At 43.7% G+C, this 24,701-nt stretch overlaps 1 protein-coding gene across 1 annotated transcript; it reads right to left on the bottom strand.

Annotated features, from left to right (window-relative positions):
* Positions 1–21: 21 nt before the first annotated feature.
* Positions 22–21,747, bottom strand: NAPA (NSF attachment protein alpha). The gene is made up of 11 exons (XM_058195094.1): positions 21,498–21,747; positions 14,391–14,473; positions 13,763–13,879; positions 10,983–11,029; positions 10,292–10,369; positions 8,867–8,922; positions 7,135–7,219; positions 5,461–5,565; positions 3,313–3,381; positions 2,011–2,061; positions 22–1,774 (listed from the first exon to the last, which is right to left on the bottom strand). The coding sequence occupies exons 1-11, from the start codon at positions 21,599–21,601 to the stop codon at positions 1,673–1,675; spliced, it is 897 nt and encodes a 298-aa protein (XP_058051077.1). The 5' UTR covers positions 21,602–21,747; the 3' UTR covers positions 22–1,672.
* Between the last annotated feature and the right edge of the window lie 2,954 nt (positions 21,748–24,701).

Genomic DNA, 24,701 nt, shown 5'->3' with positions numbered 1-24,701 from the left:
GCACACACAGAGGCAGCCAAATTCAAGCATGCGAGTGTATTTTTAGACAGGTAGACTCATAGAAGAACTGAAAGGGAATCAGAAGTGGAATCCAGAAGGCGAGGCAGCAGGGAAGGACAAGGAGGTGAGATGGACCTGAAAACAAGCCAGACTTTGATAGAAGCACAGAAATGTTAAAATTAGGGGGGAGGAGGAGGAGGAGGCTATCATCACACTTGATGCTAACGATGTTTCCACATGCAAAGTCGGTTTGGTTTGGTTTTTTTTTCTTTTTATTGTTTGTTGTGTGCAAGTTATTTCACTATTAGTTGTTTTCCCGGTAGACGTTTTTTGGAACATGCGACAGAATTGAAGTCCACCTTCCAACAACCGAGTAAGGAAACATTAAATATGAGGAACCTTCATGAAGGTGCTAGATTACATGATAAAATGCTCTCTCTCTTAAAGCAAAGACAAGGGGAGGGAAAAAATACAGCGGCTTTCATGACGATGTATCGGGAACACTTGGCTGGAGAAATGCTCTTTTCAAACTAAGCCAGGAGGGAGAACCATGCGAGGCGAGAGATCGAGACAGCTGGGACACTGAGCGTCTAAATTTTAAATTAGGGGTGGGGTGGTTTTTTGTTTTTTTTTGGCTACCTGCTGCATAGTTCAAGATTGATCTGCCTCTTGCCCCAAGGAGGAACCAGGAGACTGGATATCCTATATCACTCTTGACAGGGATAGGCAACGCCATACTTCTGCACCAATCTCTAAAGCTGGGGTGTCCAATCTGGGCAACTTTTAAGACCTGTGGATTTCCGGTTGGCTGGGGAATTCTGGGAATTGAAAGTCCGTAAGTCTTAAAAGTCGCCAAGGTTGGACGCTCCTGCTCTGAAGGGATAAAAGTGGGTTAATACACATAAATTCAAGGTCATTCAGGGTGCAAGAAAGAAACATGGAACAAAGCAGAATTATTTCATACAGCTCAATGATGACAGTTAGCATTTCTGAAGGGAGGGTCTAGGGTTTCCTGCATTATTTGAAACAAGGCAGGTGAGAGACGCTTAGTAAGCCCAGCTCCTTCATTTAGAGATCGGTGCCATTCTGTCCACCTTTAAAATATTATTTTTGGAAGAAGGGTTGACTGAAATTCAAGGGGCTCCCTAGCCTTGCAATGCCTGTTGGAAAAGGGAATTGGAAGTGCTATGGTCAAAAAGGGGGAGGGGATGAGATGAGATGAAGCCACAAATATCACAAGGTCTTCTTTCCACGGTAAAGAAGCAGCCATTTTCCATATCGGTTTCCGTTGAGATTTTGGGGGGAGAAGGAAAGGAGAATGGCACCACCAACAAAAACCGAACGTACTAAAGATGCTTTAAATATTAAACCATCAACGAAGCCATGGGGAGGAGGATGTAGATGCTGACTCAGGAAGCGAAGCAAGGCTTGGAGAACTTCCAATCTCTCCCGGAGCAGTCCGCGGGTGACGCATCCCAGCCCTGTTCACTGCCGCAGCGCAAAGAGGCGGGATGAGAAAGGAAGCGAAAATGAAGAATTTGCCACTTGAGTCTAATTCCTTTGTGCCAAGGACCCTCTCTTTCCCCGCCCCCTCCTCAGGAGCTGATCCAGGCAGAGTTCTGCAAATAAGAGGCCAGAGGATGGAGGGCAAGAGGGGTTTGGGGTTTTTTTTTTAACGCAGATCTTCCTCTTCACCCTGTATGGTTTTCTTGATGCGCAGAAGCATGGTAGTCAGCCATTGGTCCAGGCGAGAGATTGAGTCGTATTCCTTCACCTGGGGGGGGAAGGAAAGAGAGAACTGTAGACAGGAATATTTCCCAAAAGGTTTCCACAATTTTGACCACTACTGTACTGTCCTTCCAGCCTGATGTTCCCTAGATAGGTTGTATTTGATCCTCCATGATCACATCTTTGGAATCCTGTGTGTCCAGGAGGCACCAAGCTTTTGGGATGGGAGTGGGGATTGAACGGGGGACAGTAACAGAAAGGAGGAGTTTAACCCAAACTTACTGATTCAGTGTAACTGTCAATATTCTGTTCCTCATGAGCATCCAGCAATTTCTAGGAAAGAAGACAGGACAGGCGTTGTTAGAGCAGTTTCCAAAGAAAGCAGTATTGACGGAGGGCAAGGTTCAGCCGTTGAAGCAAGGGAATTAGAAGACTCATTCACTGGCCAAAGAGCTTCTCCTTGCTCTTGGGGACATTGGGGGGTCTTGGGGAGACCAACCTGATATAAACGATCAAAGGGAAAGGTTTCCCTGTCAATCCTAAAGGTCTTTTTTTTTTCCCCCACCCAAGAAGGAACTGGACTTCCTTGGTTTTCTTTGAAGATGTTTCGCTTCTCCTCCAAGAAGTTTCTTCAGCTGCAAATCCTTCCATTCCCCACCATCCGGGCAGAGCTGAAGAAGCTTCTTGGAGGAGAAGTGAAACGTCTTCAGAGAAAAACCAGAAAGTCCACTTGCCTCTTGGAAAGAAACCTTTGGGATACCCATGACCTGGATGACTTGAGAATCTCCACAGACATTTCCCTGTCAGTCATGTCCGATTCTGGGGCACGGTGCTCATCCCCGTTCTTTGTCCGAGGGAGCCAGAGTTATCCAAAGACAATTTCCGTGGTCGTGTGGCCAGCGTGACTGTACACCGAGTGGCACAGAATGCTGTTACCTTCCCACCGAAGTGGTACCTATTAATCTACTGTTTCGAAATTCTAGGTGGGCAGAAGCCAGAGCAAATAATGGGACTCGCCCCATTGCATGGAGCTCAGGTCTCGAACACAGGCTGTCAGCTCTGCAGCTGACAAGCTAACCGCTGAGCTATTGTTGGACTGAAAAAGCATCCCACAACCAAACATCTCCAGCTTTTTCTGAAAATCTAACCCCCACCAGTGCCTAAAAACAATGCCATTATTGTATGGCTTAACTCCTAGCTCTCCCCCCCCCCACTTGCTGACCAATCATGTAACCAAGTTCTAACTCACGGCTGCCGTAATCTTTGTATGATATCACTCAAAGTCTTGTACCTAACAATCTTATTCAAGTTCCCCTTCTGTACTTTGAGACTGAAAATGTCTACCTCCTGTCAGATGCATGCATTCAGGGAGACTGGCCTTAAGACTTAAATAATATATGTGGGTATATGCATAATTTTGTATTTATGTTTTTATTTTGTCGTGTTGATGTGGTGTATACTGGAAGTGGGGACCCTTTGAGAACTGTATGCAACTAAATTTCATTTTTAACGTTATGACGATTAGTGTACATTCGAAGTGACCATAAAGTTATTCTAAGTCTTCTGAGTGTAAGGACTACTCACTTTAACCAGTTTGCATTCTCTGGAATCCGTAAAAGCCGGGAACATTTCTTCATACTTCTGTACAGCCAGCTGATTAAAAGGAAGGAAAAGTACGGAATCCCAGTTAGGGGGCTGGGTGAATCCAAAGGCATAATAATAGTAAAGGACCTCAGGTTTTACAAAAGGTGAAACAGCAGATAAGCCTTTTAGACTGCAACACCACTCTTCCTGCATTAAAATACTGTGCAGGTAATAAATCACATTACTTTTAACTACAAGGTCTCAAGCCTTGACTCAGCCATTGCTCAAGCTTATACATAGGAATCTTCTCAGACTGGCTACGCTGTATGAGGTTCAAAGGCATTAAAGGGGAGGGTCACATTTGACTCTCTTGTGTCCACAGAGGGATTCTAGACTAATTCCCCATTTGACTCCTCCCCTGGATTGGCCAGCCTCTTTCCAACACCTTCAATATAAACTTCCGTTTGGGGGATTATTAAAGCAAAAATAAAGTGCCTATTTGTCGTGATGGTCATGAAGTTTAAGCTATCTTTTTCTCAACCGTACACATGCTTATTCTGAAGAAATCAGATTTTTTCATGCAGAAAATCCCTGGCCTAGAGCAGGGGTCTCCAACTTTGGTCCCTTATACACATGCTTATTCTGAAGAAATCAGATTTTTCATGCAGAAAATCCCTGGCCTAGAGCAGGGGTCTCCAACCTTGGTCCCTTACTCTCAGCCAGCAAAGCTGGCTGAGGGTCTCTAGGAGTTGAAGTCCACAAGTCTTAAAGGGACCAAGATTGGAGACCCCTGGCCTAGAGCTCCTTCAATACAAAGCTTTACAAAGAAGCATAAATCGAAAACATTGCATATGTCCCATTTAATTTTTATTTGTAAAGTTTTAACCCGTTTTTTAATTTTTAATCTATAGTTAATTCACATGTGGATTTACTATGATGCTGTAAATCGCCCAGAATCACTTAGGTTAAATGGGCAGCATAGAAATTTAATTACAGAAATTGACAATTATACGCTTCTGCATGGGTTTGGTATTTACGGATACTACCTGACAGAACTATTTACTGAGACTTTTAACAACTGATTATCTTGTTTCCTTCAAGGCACAAATATTTATGTAGCCCCTAGAACCAGTAAATTTACAGTCAGGTCTGTCCAACAGAGAAGATATCTTGTGGAACGCATTGGGATTGCATGCAATGGTGAATTCATTTAAACATACAGCGCTTTTGAACTTTTAAGATTCATTTTATGCTGTCAGGCACGAAAGACCAGGTCTACACATGAAAGTTCAATTAAACTGATGTATTGCTACTTATGCCCATACACAAGAATATTTTCAACTAATTCACCTGCTTGGGATTAGATAAGGATCAGTGGAATTCAAAGGGGAGGGGGATTGGATTTACGTTTGCTTGTGGCTACTTAGGGATTCTAAGCTGATCCCTCGTTTCACCCCACCCTCAGGCTCTGCCATTCCTTCTCCCACAATTATATATTTTTGCATTTCATTTTACCTTTTATTTTACTCTTTTATCTCGACTCCATTTTATCTAGTCCCTTTTTAGTCAGTGGTGGGATCCACTGGTTGTAACAACTGGTCTGCTTCGCGTGCCCTCTGGAGGCCGCAAAGAGGCCTAATTGTAGTCCCGTTTTTCTCCATCCCCAGGCTCCAGAGGCTTTCCTGGAACCTCCATGAGGGCGAAAACACCCTCCCCCCAGGCACCGGAGACCCTTGGAGCCAGAAACAGGCCTGTCTCTGGACTTCCGGTAGGCCCGTTTTTCACCCTCCCAGAGCCTCTGCAAGCACCCTGCACTTACCTAGCATCCAAAACAGGCTGCGTGGAGACTCCTGGGGGGGCAGGGGGGTGTCAGACAACTCCTGGAATAACCGGTTCGTTGAACCAGACTAAAATTAACATCCGGCTTTCCTGAACTGGTCCGAAGCGGCTAAATCCCACCCCTGCTTTTAGTCCATTTTATTCCACCGTAGTCTATTTCATCACATTTCACTGTATCCTAACTTATCTCATTTTATTGTATCTCACTGTGGCTGCAGCTCATGCTTGGATATGGTCAGCTACCTCAATCAGCAAAGAATGCCATGAAGTTTTACACCAGTTCTAGAAACAAAACGACGTTGTCCAAACCTTGGCGTTGAGCATGTCAATGCAGAAATGGCAGAGGGCTGCTTTGAAGAAGTATTCCTTTGCGCTGTATTTCAGCAAGGGACTGTCCATGGCACTGGTCCCGACCTGGGGAGATTGCAGAAAAGGTGGAGAAAAGAAAAAAAAAATCAGAAAGGGGGTTTTGTTTTGAAGGACCAGGGTTTTTTTTAAAAAAAATGGAAGAAAATGATATGGTATTTATACCCTCATAGTCAGGACACAGGACCTGCCACAAAAGAGACATGAAGACATCTGGTTTGGTTTTCTTAAGAGAAGTCAGCAAATCTTACATTCTGAGAAGTCCAAATATGGCAAATACAGAACAGAGAAGTGGGGCGGGACGTGGTAATTATATTAATCTGTGTTATTGGTGTTTTTATTGATTGATTTGTATCTGTGATATCTCCCTTGGACAAGGACGACTCCCCAGATACCTGGTTCAGATGTCAGCTCAGGGGAGGATAAGCCCATTCCTGGCACATCAGGAGCCGAGTTGACTGATGGCTCTGAATGGCCATCTGGAAGGGATTTGGAGGAGGCTTCAGCTAGGGAAAGTTTGTGTCAGAATATTCATGACTGGGAAGACACGGTAACAAGGTCAGCCAATGAATAGACATAGTAACTAAGTCAGCCAATTGGAAGCCGAGGCAGACTGGAGCCAGGGTAAGTCTTAGTCTGCAGCTTCTAAGTCTGTGCAGAGAAACTGAAACTAAGCAGTGTGTGTGAACTTGTCTGCTGAAATGAAACTGTTCTCTGCTGTTGGTATTGCATATATATTCTTGTATATAAAGAAGTTAATGAATCCTGCTGAATCAGTTTTATCTGTGTGTGCTTCTGGATTTGATTTTTGCAAGAAACTCTTGATAGTTTGCAGTGGCAAAGGGGGAACTGCCTTTTGCACCTCATCTGAGAACATGTAGGACAGAGAAAAGCACACCGTGTTTGGAATTGTACCTTGGAGCCCCAATCTTGTAATCCTTTAAACAAATAAATCTTGGTGCTCTCTGAGTTTTGTTGTTTTCTTGCAGACGTTTCATGAGCCAACTAGGTAACTTCATCAGTGCTAGAAGGGAGTGGAATTTGCGGTTTATCAACCCCACTCCTTTTTAGCACTGATGATGTTACCTAGTTGGGTCATGAAACGTCTGCAAGAAAACAACAAAACTCAGAGAGCACCAAGGACCCCACAGTTCAATCCTGAGCTACAAATATTCTCTTCTTTTGAAACAAACTATGAAAATAATTTCTCCCCCAAGTTCTTCAGGCAAGTTTGGTACGTATCCATTTGGCACTGACTGCTTGGGTTATGGTGTATATATGTTCCTCTGCTATTATGCTTATTCTTGTGCTTGAATGTATACATTCTTCAGAGTCAGCGTTGAGCTGGATAGCCTTATGAGCAAACTGATGAATTATCTGATGTTTAGCAAAAACAGAACTAATCACAATAAATTTGTAAAATCCACAGAAGCAGCATCCCTGTTTCTCTTTAACGCAAGATTCCTCTTAACTGCCCCCCTTTCATTAAAACTGGCAAATCTCAGCCCTGGTAGACTTTTGTTTTCACACCTCTATTGTGGTTCAGTATGTTAAAGAGGTGCAGTTTTACCAGGGTTCAATGGAAGGAGGGGGAAAAAAGAACAGAAGCAACTGGACCTGCTCATAGATTTCAATAGCTTTCTGGTACTGCTCCAACTGAGCTGCATAGGTGGCCACTTTCAGCAAACATTTGTTGGCAGAGCTGCAGGAAGAAAAGAAAAGGGTGGGGGGAGAAAAAGGATTGGAAGCAATTGGACACAGAAAGACCAACAACTTCTCTTCCCCACCTGCCATCCCAGCCTCCATCATGCCCACCTGGGCAACATCAGTGGACCTCAAGACACCCAAACCAGCCGAGATGCAAAATGCAAATATGAGTTTTAAAAAGTAGCTTGAATGGGAGACAGTTGGGCTGGCATTTTCCCCAAGGCTTCTCTTCCTAGTCTAGGGAGACTTAAGAGTAGAACTCTACCACTCCAAGGCAAGCATTGAGATAACGTGTCTGTAATGAAGATTTCCAGAAAGTGCTCCTAACAACCTCTGGTGGCTCAACAGACTAATGCAGCCTGTTATTAACACAGCTGCTTGCAATTACTGCAGGTTCAAGTCCCACCAGGCCCAAGGTTGACTCAGCCTTCCATCCTTTATAAGGTAGGTAAAATGAGGACCCAGATTGTTGGGGGCAATAAGTTGACTTTGTATATAATATACAAATTGGATGAATACTATTGCTTGACATAGTGTAAGCCGCCCTGAGTCTTCGGAGAAGGGCGGGATATAAATGCAAATTAAAAAACAAACAAACCAGGCTCTTTGCTTTACCCAGGAGCCAAGATCTTTTCAAACTCGAGGACTAAACTGAGGGTGGAGGGTGACCTAAGACTCTCAGGTCTTGAATCTGCTGCCTAAGCAATAAGTCCTTTCTCCATGGTAACTGAATTCAGAATAATCCATTCAGACTAGGTAACATATAAGGAGTTGGACCCTGGGTGTAAAGAATTATGAAAAGTATGATGCCACCTTGGATGGCTGATGGCCTGAAGACACTCCCACCGCCTTGTTAGCCTCCTAGCTTTTGAACTTTTTAACCCGATTCATTTCAATTTGCTTTAACCCTGTTCTTAAGCTATGCTTTTTTTTATTTGTGTGTTTATATAGTTTTCATTAATTTGTTGTAAAATGCCCAGAGTCATTTAGGGTGAGAGGAGTGGTGTAGAAATTTCTGGGAGTGATGAAGCTGCTCGTTCTGAGGCTGAATCAACCTTGAGCCGGTCAGGATCGAACTGCTGGCAGAACTAGCTTGCAATGCTGCATTCTAACCACTGCGCCACCACAGCTCTAGGAAAATCATTTGATGCAAATTTAGTCATCTGGGGCAGATTTCAAATGACTGCTCCAAATCTCCACCACTGTCCCAAAACAGATCAAGTCATTTTGGTATTTCAAACCTGCGGCAGCCATTCACATGGAGAAAGGAAAAAAAAAGGTCTAATATGCAGTCAAAATAAGGCTGGATTAGTAGCATAAGCTTTAAATCAGAGAAACTCGTGAAAACGTGAAGTACCAGCCAAGCCAGAACCACATTCTCATTGCTTTCATGTCCCCCAAAGCACAGCTATGATGAAATATTACTTCAACTTTGCTTCAGGGAACTGAATCACAAGGTCAACTCAAAATATTCCATTAGCTTGCCATCAGTGGAACACAAAAATCCTCTGGCCATTTCCAAAACAGGTAGGCTGTCCATCCAGCTTTGACCCTTTCAAGCCAGTCTGTTTTCTGACAAACAGGAACGGAACCACCGTAAAGCAGTCCAGAGCAGAAATGGAAACAGGAGTGCTTGAATTACCTGTTTGATTCTTCACCTTTATAGTAATCTGCAGCTTGTTCGTAATGAGCTATTGCCTAGAAAGGAAGAAAAAAGGGAAATGGAAAGAAAACTGAGCATATATGTGGCTTGAGTTGAGACCAAAAGTACACACACATACATAGACTTTTTCCTTGCAGGATCTTAGCCAGTATTCCTTACACAATAGCACCTTGCATGCCGAAATTACTAGACACAAAGAGTTTTTTTCCTCGTGCCATCACTCTGCTGAGCACCTAATTCTCACAGTACTGTCTTATGCCTAAAGATATTTACCCAGGCAATAGGGCTGTGTTACTATTATCCTTCTCATCTTTTCTACCATCGTCTCCTATTGGTACCTCGTGATTATATTACTTTGTTGTTGGCATGTACACTGAGAGCTCATACATCGGAGAAAAAAATTCTTCTGTGTCTAATTACACTTGGCCAATAAAATACTTCTTCTTCTTGTTGTTGTTGTTAGTTGCAAAATCATGTCCGACCCATCGTGACCCCATGGACAACGTTCCTCCAGGCCTTCCTGTCCTCTACCATCCCCCGGAATCCATTTAAGCTCACGGCGACTGCTTCAGTGACTCCATCCAGCCACCTCGTTCTCTGTCGTCTCCTTCTTCTTTTGCCCTCCATCTTTCCCAGCATTAGGCTCTTCTCCATTCAAAGTATTTGAATTTCCCCTCAGGATCTGGCCTTCTAAAGAGCAGTCAGGGTTGATCTCCTCTAGGACTGACCAGTTGGATTGCCTTGCAGTCCAAGGGACTCGCAGGAGTCTTCTCCAGCATCAGAGTTCAAAGGCCTCAATTCTTTGGCGCTCAGCCTTCCTTATGGTCTAACTTTCACAGCCATATATTGCAACTGGGAAAACCAGAGCCTTGACTACACACACTTTTGTTGGCAGAGTGATGTCTCTATATCTATATCTAAAATATTGCATTCTGTTTAAAGACTCCAGCCCTTCTCCATTTTGGCAGTTAATTGTACTTAGGTCATTTGCAATGGGAGACACGATCCACTCATCTTTCTAGTCAAAAGTTGTTCAAAACTTCCAAATGAACTTTTAGTTCTGACTGTAACTCTGACTACAAACTGGTTTAATAAAGCACTAAACCTAATTCCTGGCGCCCCATCAGTTCCCCTTCTCTGCCCATCCACCAAGCAAATCCTTTGAAACTTGGGTGTTAGCAAGAGGAGAATTGAATATGAACTTTTCCAAAGTTCTCACAATCTTAGAGTAAAGCCGCCAGAGTCGCTGTTACAGTGAGAGGGGGCGGCCTAATTGAATGAATAAATAAATAGCACACTGTGGGGCCTGGTGTGCTAAGGTCCTTGGGTCGCAAAGAGTCGGACACAACCACTGTAGGCAAGCTTGTTGAGACAGGGTCTACATGACCCGCCTGTTCGCCGTACCTTTTCAATGTCCACCAGCTCAGACTCGTAGATCTCCGCTATGGTTATATGGTGCTTGGCTGCAATGGTGAAACGTCCCTGGAAAAGGAAGGCCAGAGAAGTAGAATGAATGAGAAACCAACTTTTGGGGATACCTGGATGTCTGTGTCCCACCCAAGGCAGTGCTAATCTCCATGGGTAAATCTTCCTCAGCTAGGCTGAAATCAGGAAATTATCCTGAAGCTCCAGATTCTGTAAAGGTCATAAAGTTAGCCATGGCTTATTTAACTTATTTAATGTCCACCTTCCTTAGCCACCTGGCCCCCACTGTGGTTGTAACTCAAGGATTATCTGTAGTTTATTGCAAATTCTGTAGCAAGTGGCACAATTCATCTGACAGCCAGGGAAAGTGCCATCCATCTATAATGGGGGTGTTTATTTCATCTATGTGCAAGTCTGATGCACAAGCCTTTGTCAGCATTATGACAGCACTACGCAATTTGTGCGTTAACCAGACAACGCATGTCCCCCCCCCCACACCCCATTTGTGGTTCCTTGCTTGGGAGGCATGTCTAAAAAAAAAAAACCAGCACGGAACACATGAAAAGCCATCCTCTATATGGGTTTGCCAAGTGAATGCCTTTTTTCCAAGCATAAAATATTCCCTGTTTTTAATTAAGAAGGGAGCTTCCGAATTCTATAAGCAGCTTACCATGTCTGTGTAGATCTCAATAGCTCTGAGGAGACAGTTAATGGCCTCTATTTAAAAAAAAACAAAAAAACACAAAGCAAGCCATTTTAAATACAGCAACATGAAGAAACGAAGCCATTCATCAATGCAGCTCCAGCTAACCTCCCTGAAAGGAACAGAAGGCAGGAATATTTATAGCATATTTCTTTTCTTGGATGAGATCAATAAGCACTCAAGGAAAAAACTGCTGAGTTCTTCTTGGAACTGGGACAGAGTATTTTGAGAACGGAAGGGACTTTTCTGCGTGGCGTTCTTCCTGAAGTGAGAACAGGGCACGGTGCTGGCATCAGGGACAGACCCAACTGCCAAGGATAAGCAACCCTGGGGTGGGTTCCAATGCTGCCATCATGTGGCTGCTTGAAGAACTGCAACACTGAATCTCTAAAAACACCTGGACAGGTAGTCCTCTATTTAGTGACCGTTTCGTTTAGTGACCATTCAAAATTACAGTGGCACTGTAAAAAAAAAGTGACCTATGGCCCTTTATTTTTTTTTACAGTTACAATTTTTGCAACATCCCCACGATCGTGGGATCAAAATTCGGACGGTTGGCAAATGACTCGTATTTAGGACGGTTGCCGTATCCCCGGGTCACATGCTCCCCTTTGGCAACCTTCTGACAAACAAAGTCAAATTCTATTCTATTCTAATTTGTTTTTCTTTGGAACACCAGTTCTGGGTGGACAAGGACCACCACCACCCCACCCCCGGGGTACAGATTTGTAACCAACACTGTTTGGCTCCAAAGCATCAGAATTGTTTCCTTTTCCAGACTCCAATCCCAGGAAAAGCCTTGCTTACTACAAAAAAAAAAAAGAAAAGAAAGAGAAAGAGAAAGAAAAAGGCAACCCAAAGGCGACAAGCATCATATTAAAATCCTTGGGGAAACTTGGTGCAACAGCTTGGATCGTCTCTTATTTCATCTCCCTCTCATAGCCGATAATCAGCTTCCAAGTCTTCAAAAAGATTAAACAAATCCCCGGTGAGGATTAAACATGTTTTCTCCTCAAGTAACATTTTCATCTTTCCAAACTATTGTCTGAGCCATGGTAGCTACCGAAAACATTTCTCTTGATTCAATTGCCCGCCCTTTCCTCCTTAACAAGTGCTAGCAACAAGGTGCAAAAAAAAAAAAAGTATTTCTCATCCTAGAAATAGTCACAAAGGCCCGGGGGTGGGTGGGTGGGAGGGAGGAAGAACAGCAGATTCATAATGCAAAGCTTAGATTTACTCTAAGCTACACAAAAGGCTGACTTCTCTGGGCAAGCCTTCCTAAACTTAAGCAGTAAAACATTAAAATGAAGTGTGCACTCATGGATTAGAATTAGGCAGAATTGTTAAACTGCAACACTGCACCTAAAGGAAGGTATCTCTCTATATCCTGACAGGAGGTGAGCTGGCGAGATTTTGCTCTTCGGCATTCTAGCAACCTGCAGCTTGATGGCCCGTTTAAAGGCAGATCAAGTTGGTTAAGAATTAAGAGGCAAAGTGTAGTTCACTAAAGACATCGGATTAATAAAGCAAATACTCAGAAGTAGAGAATAATTGCAGGTTAGAGCTAAACTGTGAGGTCCTTGATGTTCTCTGATCTTGGTGGTTTTCTTGCAGATGTTTTATGACCCAACTAGGTAATGTCTTCAGTGTTAGAAGGGAATAGGGTTTGGAGGGGGAGGAGGGGAGGGGGAGGACTGTGGGGTCCTTGGTGCTCTCTGAGCTTGGTGGTTTTCTTGCAGACATTTCATGACCCAACTAGGGAACATCATCAGTCCTACGTGATTATGCTACTACTGATGATGTGACCTGTTGGGGTCATGAAATGTCTACAACAAAAAACAAGGCTCAGAAAATACCAAGGATCCTGGATACTCAAAATCTTTTCATCCCCTATGATGTATTTAACCAGAATCTAATTACTCATATTTTCTTATTTGAGCTGAACCAGGAAACTATGATTAACAGTCTCTCAAGAGAAGCCAGGGCCTTGAAGCTATTTCCATAGGCCATGGAAATGACTTAACAACAGGAGAAGGTGCTGCACATCTGGATGGCAGGGTGATATGTGACTTGGCCCCTGAAGCCGTTGCTTAGTTCAGTTCTTGTCTTCCCCCTCCTAGTCATGCTTGAAATGACCAAAAAGGGGAATAACTATCAATAAGTCAACAGCTACGTTGATTTATTTATTTATTTATTTATTTATTTGGGGGGGGGGAGAGAAAATATATATTTGTTGAAGTCTAAAGCCTTGTTGGATACACTGCATGATGGAAACTCACATACTGTAGATCGGGGGTGACAAACTCAAGGCCTGCGGGCCGGATTCATCCCGCAGGGTGCTTAGATCTGGAAACAGTGAAGGACTGGCCCGTGGTGCCTCTGCCAGCGAAAACAGAGTTCGGGAAGATTGTGTGTGGCCCTCCCAATCTCTGTTTTCGCTGGCAGAGGGCTTCAGGATGCTATCGCAGCTGAAAACGGAGCTCACTGGCAGAGCCACCACCTGTGCCCCCCTCCCAATGTGAATGATGTCGAGCTGGCCACGCCAACCCCGGACCACCCGAGGTCAAACACAACCCTGATATGGCCCCAAAAGAAATCAAGTTTGACACCCCTGCTGTAGATTAAACCGGTTTGCACAGGTTTAGTGGACATGATGGGAGATATGAACGGATCATCCTCATGCCCTGAGGGGTAATCCTATCTTATTCTGCTAAGGCCGCAGGAGGACCTTACCCCCTTTTACTTACCTTGAGGATCAGCCTTTTTGAAAGCATTACCGGCGTCCACAAAGCTCATCGCTGCGTCATGCTTGTTCTGCAGCTGGAGATGGAGCTGAGCAGCCTGACAGAATGCGTTCCCAGCAGCTACGAGAGAAAGAAAGGCGTCAAGGGAGGGGGAGGGGGAATGAAAGGCTAGGGAGTTTTTAATCTGTAACTTAAAAGTTCAAACACCAGGGCTAAATTCTGAAGAGTTTGTGCTTTGTCCTCAGCTAGAAACAAAAGGGTAACAGGAAGGAAAATGCTTGGAATGTACAATCTTAGTCACTTTGTCATCACTGCGATCAAATCTTAGGGTAAACCCATTACTTGTAGAACTCTTACTTAAAATTGCAGCACCTCCACAACTTTGGGCAGTGGCAATTCCACAAACAATGAGGCTAGTGTGAATATTAGTCACTGTTCCATGAAACTAGCCGGAACGGCACTTGCCCAGCCTTTCCTGGTTCTGTAAGGCTGTTCAGGTACTTCCAGCAACTCGGGCTGAGGAAAGTGCCTCTTTATGAGGATGATCTATCAGCAGACAAAATGATGTACGTATATCTTAGCAAGGCAAATAAACCACAGGATGGGACACAGGATCAGATAGGCTACCTACCACTCCAGTTCTTGGCCATTTTGAACATATTAGCTGCTCTGGCATAGATATCACATGCTTCTTCAATCCTGGAGGAGCCACCTCTAGGGAGGAAAAGAACACGGTGCATCAGCAGAAAGCAAGTAGAATCATGAGCCAGAGGGAGGGGTCAAATGGGTCATCAGTCACGAGTCCCTTCCTGCCCATAAGGCATCTAAGTCCAGCCCACCTTGAATTCCACTGACTCCTATCTACTGCTAATTTGCTTTGATCGTTAGTAGTTCAGATTCTTGTAGAGAGCTTAAACCTCTATATCCATTTGAACTGCCTGGATCTTCTGATTTCCCTGGTGCTTCCCAAGAAGCATCTTAAAAAACCTTCCCTTTCTCCATACCGAATGTCCAACAGTTGTAGTGCTTAATATGTTGGCAAACAAAAGAAAGAATATACAAGTATATTTTATATTTTAAATATACAAGTATAACTAAAGAATATTCTTTGTTTGTGTATAAACATCTACATGTTTACACCCTTTTGAATAAGAAGCTACTATTAGCCACATAATTCTAACAAAAACTTTGCATGCAATTAAATAATGGCACGGCCATAGGGGCTCCAAATACAGGTTGTGTATTTCACAACAAGGAACATGAATCAAACAAAAGGCAAGTATAGCTTTATTTCATTCCAGATAGTAATATGATTTATGAACAAAACGACTGCTGTCTAAAGTATATGCCTTTGGTAAATTAGATCTGCATTTCACTTTCAGTTAATACTTAGAAAATACTAAAGCACAAACCTTTGGAAACATCAAGTCTTCCTTTTTCCCCCTCTTAAAAATAAATGAGACAACTATGTGCTACTGAATTTTATTAAACAGACACCAACATAAATATTAAAAAATGGAGCTTTAGATTTATAGCGTAATCAAGTCACACAACTTGTACGTTATTGGATTTTAGTATTTCAGTTCAAATAGCATCGGTTACTGAGACTTTTAAAACATACAACTTAAAAGCGCTAATGCTTTAACTGTGCCCACTATAGTTAAAAATATTAAACCTCAAGGCTGGAACTCAGGAAAAAATAGTTGATTTGTTTTTTCCAGAAACCACACATCATATCTGCCACAAAATGTTGCACCTGGTTATACCAGCTCTGCTCTAATGCCACCAGTTTGTAGAAAGCTTAAATTTTGTCCTACAGTTCCAGCATATTACCTTCCAGAAAGCAATTTCCCTGCTGTCACTAGAAACCTACAATTCATTTTCTTCGAGAATCACTTACAGATGGTAGTCAGACTTTGCCAAATGCCAGAGTTTCAACCAAATAAAACCCAGGAAAAGAAAGTATTTTTAGTTAATGTTCTCTCGAAACCTGAGAACAGAAGGGGCCAAACTAAAGGGGCCAAGGAACATAGAAATAATATCTCAATGCATGTATTTTGAGATGTTAAATTTCTTCAGTCAGTTCTGAAAAATGTACAGAATCCAATTTGGGAGATTTCCAAGCCATAGTGGTTGGAAAGCTTATAGCCTCTAAGGAAAGTTGAGTTGTCAGTCACGGTTTAGCTCAGAGACATGAGTGATAAATTCCAGAAAATATTTTAACTGTTGCCCAGGATATATGGAGTATGCTGGCCTAGGAATAATTCACAGGGCTGAATGCAAAGAGGCATTTCAAATAAAAAAAAAAACTTGGAAAATTTTGGACAATACAGCTAAAAAAAGGTGGGTCATTGTATATCCAACATAGATGCTAAATGCTAGGAAGCCAAAATGTTTCCTCAGACTACAATTCTGCACAACCTTTTATCCTTGTAACTAAGGAGAATTTCTTAAAAGTAATCCAAAATGTTGCCTGCCAAATAGTTAAGAGGACCTTTTCTTAACAAAAAAAACCCCAACCCCCATACCATTTTATTATTTTTTCCAAAGTCAAGGACATGTTTAACATGGAATGGATGGATGTATTGCCTTATACTAGCCAGTCAGTGGCATGTAAACAAAATAAATGAGTGTTACAAATATTTTAATCCACACAATGCTTCAGCTGTCCAAAGCATTTAATCAAGCTTGCATTTTTAAATCCTTTAAAATCAACATATTCCAATTTACGGTACATAGCTAGCATTTGTTATACATGCGATGGACATTGTCTCTTGGGACCTTACTATTTTTGTAATGCACAGAAGGAATCTAGAGTAAATTTGACTGGACCACAAACCTCGACCAATTTAGCAATCAGAATTCTTATCCTGGGAATTGCATTTTGCTATGAGGTAAATAATTTCAATGGTCTCCTTTCACAGTATTTCCATAATGTTTTTTTTCTGGGAGCAGAGATTTGTGAATTTAGGTATTGTTCTACACAAATCCCACCCAGTTACTACCATTGTGTGACTCCCTAATTACCTCTGCACACAGTTATTCCCACCAAAACTAGCACAAAAACAGTTAGGGAACATCATTATTGCTTGCACAAGAAGAATCTGGAATCTTTATAATCTATCAGTTTCTTTACAGTTTCCAGGTAACATACACCATCAATGCTGGCAATAAAATGGAAACTAATCTACAATTATTGTCATACTAGGCTTTTATTCACAGCCTGTGAGGAAAAAAATAAACACGAATGTCCTGCTGCAGAAGTGTGTGCCATCTTTCAAGTCCCAGACTGACATTATATAAATACAAGGAATCAACCTTTATCATATACCCTCCATTCTCTCTTTGCCCATCTCCCACTTGGCAACAGTTGGTTGTATTGCCTGTGGTCTCTCTAATATGGGAGGTCTCTTTCCTCCCATATTAAGGCTCCCATATAGCCTTAAAAAAAATTGAAGATCAAACTATTGCTCTTCCACTCACGGGGCAGACAATTTCTCCTGAACTAAAGACATTACTCAGGTGCATGAAGAAATAAACCTTAAGCAATTGGTTGGGAAATATTTTGCCCTACTTAACTGACCTACTTTTGGCATAGGGCAACTATTAACCTCAGTGACTTGGTTAAGATATTTAACATCTATTCTAAAGTTGACTTCCGTACTAGACCTCTCACTGTATGAAGGCTCATTGTAGTATGTATGCATTTCATTCTCCAGCTCTTTCTGAAATGCAATGGGACTTTCGTTCACTCAGTTTTGTAGGTTGACAACTAATTTTGTGTTCTATTATGCTGCCCTATTGAGGAAATGGACGGCAGATACATTTAATAAATACAATGGAATGTACCTCATTTGCTTGTAAACAATCCCTTGAATACTTTGCAGAATTTCCTTCTGTGAAGATAAGCTGGATCCATGCAAGCCTTGTGTGTGTCTAGCTTACTCTGATCTGCAAGCTCCTAACACTACAGGTAGTCCTTGACTTACAACCACTCATTCAGCAACCACTGCAAGTTATGACAGCCCTGACTGAGCGGTAGTTGCAACTGGTCCTCAAAGTTCCAACAGCTGCCGTGTCCTCGTAGTTACATGATCATGACGACACAAGCGCTGGGCAACTGGCTCACACTTATGGTGGTTGCAGCCACTCATGATCACAGGATCACCATTTGTGACCTTCCTTGATGTCTTCCCACAAGAAAAGTCAATGGGAAAGCCAGCAGGGGAAGCTGCAAGTCATTCGCGTAAGTTGCTGCCACTGCTTTTTCTCAAGAGGAGTTCTACTCCCTGCTCAGCAGCATCTGTCTACAGCCCTCGCTAGCCAGTTCACACTCCCTAGAGCAGGGGTGTCAAACTCAATTTCATTGAGGGCCACATCAGGGTTGTATCTGACCTTGTGGGGGGGGGAGACAGGGGAGCATGGCCAGCTCAACCTCGCACTCTGCCAGCAAAAACAGGCTCCCAAGCTCAGTTTTCAGCTGCAATGGCTTCCTGCAACCCTCTGCTAGTGAAAACGGAGCTCGGGAGGGTCACCTACGGCAGAGGCTGGCAGAGGCACCGTGGACCGATCGTTCATTTCCAGGGTGGCCCCGTGGGCCAGATTTAAGCGCACTGTGGGCCAAATCCGGCCCCCGGGCCTTGAGTTTGACACCCCTGTTCTAGAGCCCACCTACCACCTCTGCAGACTCACCTACAGTCCCTAGCACAGGGGTGTCAAACTGGCGCCCTGCGGGCCAGATGAATCACGCGCAGGCCACATCCACCCCAGCTCCACGAAGGGGAAAAACATTGCGAAACGTCATGTGACAAAAATGTGACGCCGGAGGTTTGACACCCGTGCCCATGCAGCCCTTGCCAGCCCCCTGTGCTTCCTAGTGCCAAGAGCACCCTCCACACTCCTTGCCTGGGGCTCCCATCTCTTCCCACTTAATATTCTACAAGGTCCTGCATATATGATGGCAACAGGGACTGATGTCACTAACTGGAGTGGTCACATGAGGTTACACTTTACAACTGTATCATTTAGCACCAGAGGTTTTGGTTCCAATCGCGATCATAACCTGAGGACTGCCTGTAGAGCTCAGCAGAATTTTAATTTTAGTCAAATGAAAATTCATGAAGGCATGACAAACTACACTGTTGTCCTCTAATAACATCATTCACACCTCTGTCATTCCTTAAGATTAAATTAGCACAGGAAATCTATCCTCTTTATGACCTCTTTCAATCCTGTTTTGCCAACCACTAAAATCTGCTCATTTTTTTAATACTGGGTTTCAAATAAAGAATAAGTGCATTAAATTAGGGCAGACTAGCTGTTCTAGACTAGCAGAGCTGTGCTTAGCTCTGCTGCCTGCTCAAATTTTTTAATATTTCTACTAACTTGATAGTAAAAAAATTCTACTAGCACCATATTACTACTAAGACCCATACTTTTTTACAACTTCTTTTGAGTTCCTGGCAGTCTTGGCCACACATTTTCAGACAGTTGTTGATTGGGTACTTTATCATCATTCAGTATCTTTTCTAGATCAGTAGAAGGCCCCAAATGTGAACAACTATGCCAAATCAAATAGGGCACAAAGTCCATCCTTCTACAACTGATGCTGTTCCCTCGTTGGGTCATGAAATGTCTGCAAGAAAACAACCAAACTCAGCGAGCACCAAAAACTCCACAGTCCTCCTCCTCCCATTCCCTTTTGGCACTGAAGCAGCTGAGAGAGAACCAAGGACCCCACAGTCCTAGTCCTCCTTCCCCAATTCTCCAGAATCCCCATTCCCTTCCAGCACTGATGATGGTATCTAGATGATACCTGGTAATGAACCCTCTGCAAGAAAACAACCAAGGACCACACAGTCGTCGTCCTCCTCCTTTCCACAAACCCCTCTCTCTTTTAGCATTGATGTTACCTAGTTAGGTAATGATACGTCTGCAAAAAAACCACCAAGCTCAGAGAGCACCAAGGACATCACAGTTCAACTTGGAGCTACAAATATTCTCTTCTATGTGAGTAATTTGTAATTGCTTGTTTGCCACTTTGGGGCAGCCTCTACTGAGATGCTTAAGGCAACACAATTCTGGGGATTTTTGGTGTGTGGGTAGAATGTCTTTATTTGAGACCAGGAAAAGGGGCGATTCATTCTAGCATTTTAAGAACAAGGTGTCTCCCTAGAGGTTGATAAGTCTACCCATTATTGTGGCTAAACTAGGATTTATTTATTTTTCATCTAATACATATTTGAGAGTCTCCTGCCTTGGGCAGAGGGGGTAGGACTAGAAGACCTCCAAGGTCCCTTCCAAACCCCATCGTTCTCCGAGTCTGAAACTTCATGAAGGGACGGGATGAGCTGAAGGTACAAATAATCCCCGGTTTACAACAGTTTATTTAGTGACAGCTCAAAGTGACATCACTGAAAACAAAAAAGTGACTTATGGCCATTTTTCACACTTACGACAATTTGCAGCATCCCTATGATCACATGATCAAAATTCGCACACTCAGCAACTAAAATGTATTCAGGATGCTTTGCAGTGAGTGTCCCTGGTTACGTGATCCTCTTTTTTTGCAATCTTCTGACCAGCCAAAGTCCATGTGGGAAAACCAGATCCACCAAGCTGCATTTTTTTTTTATTTAAGTTTTATTAAGTTTTAACAATTAAACAATTTTTATTCAACTCTTGTGCATGACTGTGACCATTTACATATCATCACACTAGTGCTCTCCTCTATACAATTTTACTAAACCTACTGTTATTTCCTCTTTTTTCTAATTTCAAGCCAATTATACTATTTCTCCCATATTATGTAAAAATCTGAAACCATCAGTCCTTTCAATTCCAGTGTCATTTTGTCCATCTCGGCGCAATCCAATACTTTTCTAATTATTAAATTTTCAGAGGGTATATCTGAGCTTCTCCAACATAGCGCAAACACCAATCTTTCCACCGTTGTCATATGTAGAATAATATGGGGTTTTTTTTCATATTTCCTTTTCATTATTCCTAAAAGAAAGAGTTCTGGTGTATATTCTATTTGAACGCCTGTCCCTTCTTGTATCCAACTATGTATTTTCATCCATATTTTTGTTTTGTTTTGTTTCGGAGCATAACCACCATGTATGAAAGAAAGTACCTTGCTTCTGTCCACATTTCCAACAACTGGGGTTTAAATTTGGATATATTTTTGCCAGTCTAGAAGACGCCCAATACCAACCGTAAAACATTTTATATTGATTTTCTTTGTATTTATGGCGAGCTGCATTCTTAACCAACTGCGGCGACTCACTTAACAACGGTGGCGAAGACGGTCGTAAAACGGGGGGGGCAAAACTCCCCTTAACAAAACCAGCCCCCTTCTTCGCCTGGCCACCTAAATTTGGGGGGGGGGAAGGTGGGGGTGAGCGCGCGCTCTCTTTCCCCCCCCTTGTGGTCGTAAGTCGAGGACTACCCGTACCAGAGCCGCACCTCAAAACCGTTTCCTGCCCCTCAAAAATCCCACCTTGCCGAAGGGAAGGAAGCGCCGCCAAAGCAGCAAGGCCCGCATCCACAAGAGACCGGGGCCCGCCTGACAGTTTCGCCTGGACGGGCAAAACGCCTCAGGGCCCCTCAAGGCGGGAGAGGCCGGCCCGCTTCGGCCTTCTCTCTCTCTCTCTCTCTCCCTCCCTCCGCCCGTGTCGTCGGTTCTTCGCCTGACAGGCCGCCCCTCTCAGGTTCCGGCGACGGCGCTGGGCCTTACCCGAAGAGCCCCGAGAAGAAGCCGTGGGAGCCGCGGACTTTCTTGTCCGCCTCGGCGAGCAGCTGCAGCGCCTCCTTCTCCTTGCCGCTGGTGTCCATCGCCATGGCCGGCGGAGAACGGGTCCGCGCCCCGCGAAGAAGCCGAAGCTGAGGGAGAGAAAAAGAAAAAAAAGAGGCCGGACTGACGAGCGTAACTGTCTCGCCTCACGGCGGTCGCTCTCCCTTCAGGCTGAGGGGAAAGGGGGGGGAGAAAGAAGAGACGTCGCCTGACGCTTCCACGTCGGCACGCACAGCCAATGGGCGGCGGCGGCGGCGTGTCATTCCCGCCCCCAACCTGCCGGCACGTGATCTAAGCCGCGCCCCCTGGGCCGCCGACGCACGCCCACCGCTAGAGTCTCCCTCACGTGATCCAAGGCCGTGCTGACTCACCAGCGTCACGTGAGGCCGGCGACGTCCACCGCCGCAAGGGAGGTAGAGACGTCCAGAAGAAAGGGAGGGAGGGGTGGAGCTTAAGACAGAGTTGGGCTGTACCATTTTTTATTTATTTACGGGGGTGGTGGTTAGGGAGTTGACATTCAGTTCTTGGCTCAAAGTTAAACTGGAACTGCGGACTTTCCAAGGGGCGCTTCGATGTTGGTCTTCCAAATTGCCCATGATCCGCAGCCAGATTGGTTATGGATCATGGGAGTTGTAGTAGGCCCTGTAAACTGTTCGGCCTGCCTCTTGATGCACCCAGCTGGGGAAGATCTGGGTTGCTTGAAAAAATCACATTTTGCAGGTGCCAAATTTGCAAAAATTCCAAATTGCAGCAGTCTGGCCTTTCTTGATTCGCTCCAGTTAAAGGATTGTGCCCATCTCAGGATCTTTAGATCTGCGGGTGGGGTGGGGGGATCTCTCCAAACTTGGTAACTTTTAAGACTTGGGGACTTTGACTCCCAAAATTCCTCAGCCAGTATGACTGGGAAATTCTGGGAGTGGAAGTCCCCAAGTCTTAAAAGTTGCCAGATTTGGAGACCCGTTATACATCTGGTAGAGGAAACCATAGAATCCCAACGTCCATTTTCCAAATTATTGAAATGCTAGTTGGGGAATTCTGGGAGTTGAAGTCCATTCATCTTAAAGCTTTGCTGGCTGGGGAATTCTGGGAGTTGAAGTCCTCCAGGCTTAAAGTTGCCAAGGTTGGAGACCCCTGTCATAGAGGAAACCAGAATCCCAACATCCATTTTCCAAATTATTGAAGTCCAACAAGCATGTTGACTGGGGAATTCTGGGAGCTGAAGTCCACACATCTCAAAAGCTATCAAGATTGAGAAACACTGATCTAGCTCACTTGAACTGGCTGGACTTTTGGCGTAATCCAGAAAGTCTAAACTATAAACCATCCTAAAAGATCCAAAGTGTAAAAGACAAGTCTGTCTTTGCCTTCACATCACCCTCAACCCCTGGAAAGTTCCTGAATTAATTGCTGCAGTTTTTCTTGGCAACATTTTCGGAAGTGGTTTGCCATTGCCATCTTCCTAGGGCTGAGAGAGTGACTGGCCCAAGGTCACCCAGCTAAATGCCTAAAACAAGACTAGAACTCACAGTTTATTAGTCCGGTGCTTCTTTTAGCCACTAGACCCAAGTGGTTCTCTTAAAGAATGGTGGTGAAATAAATTGTAGGTTTAATCTGATTAAAAGTGTATTTCTCCATACAATGCGTGCTTGTTGCAAATTGCATACTGTTCAATCCCCTCGAGAATCAAAGGGCATTTTCAATATCCTTTCCAACTCTTTTATACTGTCACTCAATCAGAATAAAGCTGGAAGGGACCTTGGAGGTCTTCTAGACCAACTCTCTGCTCAAGCAGGAGACCCTATAACATTTCAGACAAGTGACTGTCCAGTCTCTTCTTAAAAACCTCAAGTGATGGAGCACCTACAACTTCGGACGGCAAGCCATTCCATTGGTTAATTGTCCTTGCTGTTAGTTTCTCCTTGGTTCTAGGTTGTTTTTCCTTGATTATCATCATCATCATCATAATAACAGAGTTGGAAGGGTCCCCGGAGGTCTTCTAGTCCAACCCCCTGCTTAGGCAGGAAACCCTACACCACTTCAGACAAATGGTTATCCAACATCTTAAAGATTTCCAGCGTTGGAGCATTGACAACTTCTGTGTGTTCATCTACTTCCTGTTTGTTTGTTTGTTTGTTTGTTTGGGTGGGTGGCCTATAATATAGACCAGGGGTCTCCAACCTTGGCAACTTTAAGACTTGTGGACTTCAACTCCCAGAATTCCTCAGCCAGCAAAGCCGGCTGAGGAATTCTGAGACTTGCAGTCCACAAGTCTTAAAGTTGTCAAGGTTGGAGACCCCTGGTATAGACCTATGGCAATGTCATTTCCCCCCCTCCCCCATTTAATTTTGAGCCAAATGCATTCAAGTTCAAATGATTAGTTTCTATCCAGTTTCTTGTCCTGCCTTCTGGTGCTTTGGAAAATAAGTTGACCCCCTCCTCTTTGTGGCAGCCCCTGCTATCGTGTCACCTGTAATCCTTGATTTATATTGATATATTGACCATCATTTGTGTTGTAAATGTTGTACCTTGATGAACATATCTTTTCTTTTATGTACACTAAGAACATATGCACCAAGACAAATTCCTTGTGTGTCCAATCACACATGGCCAATAAAAAATTCTATTCTATTCTATTCTATTCTATTCTATTCTATTCTATTCTATTCTATTCTATTCTATTCCTTCTTTTCTCTAGACTAGCCAATCCCAAACCCTGCAACCGTTCTTTTCACTGTTAATATCTGTTAGCTCTTGTCCTCAGTGTTCTTCTTTTTCCACGGGAAAACCAGAAAGTTACAGAGGTCAGGCAGTCTTCGCCAGGGAAATCCAGCATCCAGGTAGCAAAAAAAATCCCAAATGCTGAGGACGCACCTGAAGGGGGAAAAATATAACACCACTAACAACACAATCTTTTTGCAGTCATTGTACACACTCCAAGCGGTGAAAGGGGGCTTCTAACAACTCTGGCAGATAAGGGCATCCTTTGTGGCTTTCCAGCTAAGCTTTCCAAAAATAAAAGGCAGAAACGTTTTTTTAGCCTGGTTGTCCCCACTCAATCCGGGGGACGCTTTTAGCCCTGCTGTGAACTTTTTAGAGGAGCCCTACAAGAATCACTTCCCCCGAAGAAAGGTTAGCCTGTAATCCCAT

Source organism: Ahaetulla prasina, chromosome 10, assembly GCF_028640845.1.
Source record: "Ahaetulla prasina isolate Xishuangbanna chromosome 10, ASM2864084v1, whole genome shotgun sequence".
NCBI classification, from domain to species: Eukaryota; Metazoa; Chordata; class Lepidosauria; order Squamata; family Colubridae; genus Ahaetulla; species Ahaetulla prasina.
This window is presented reverse-complemented; position numbering and strand designations above follow the sequence as displayed.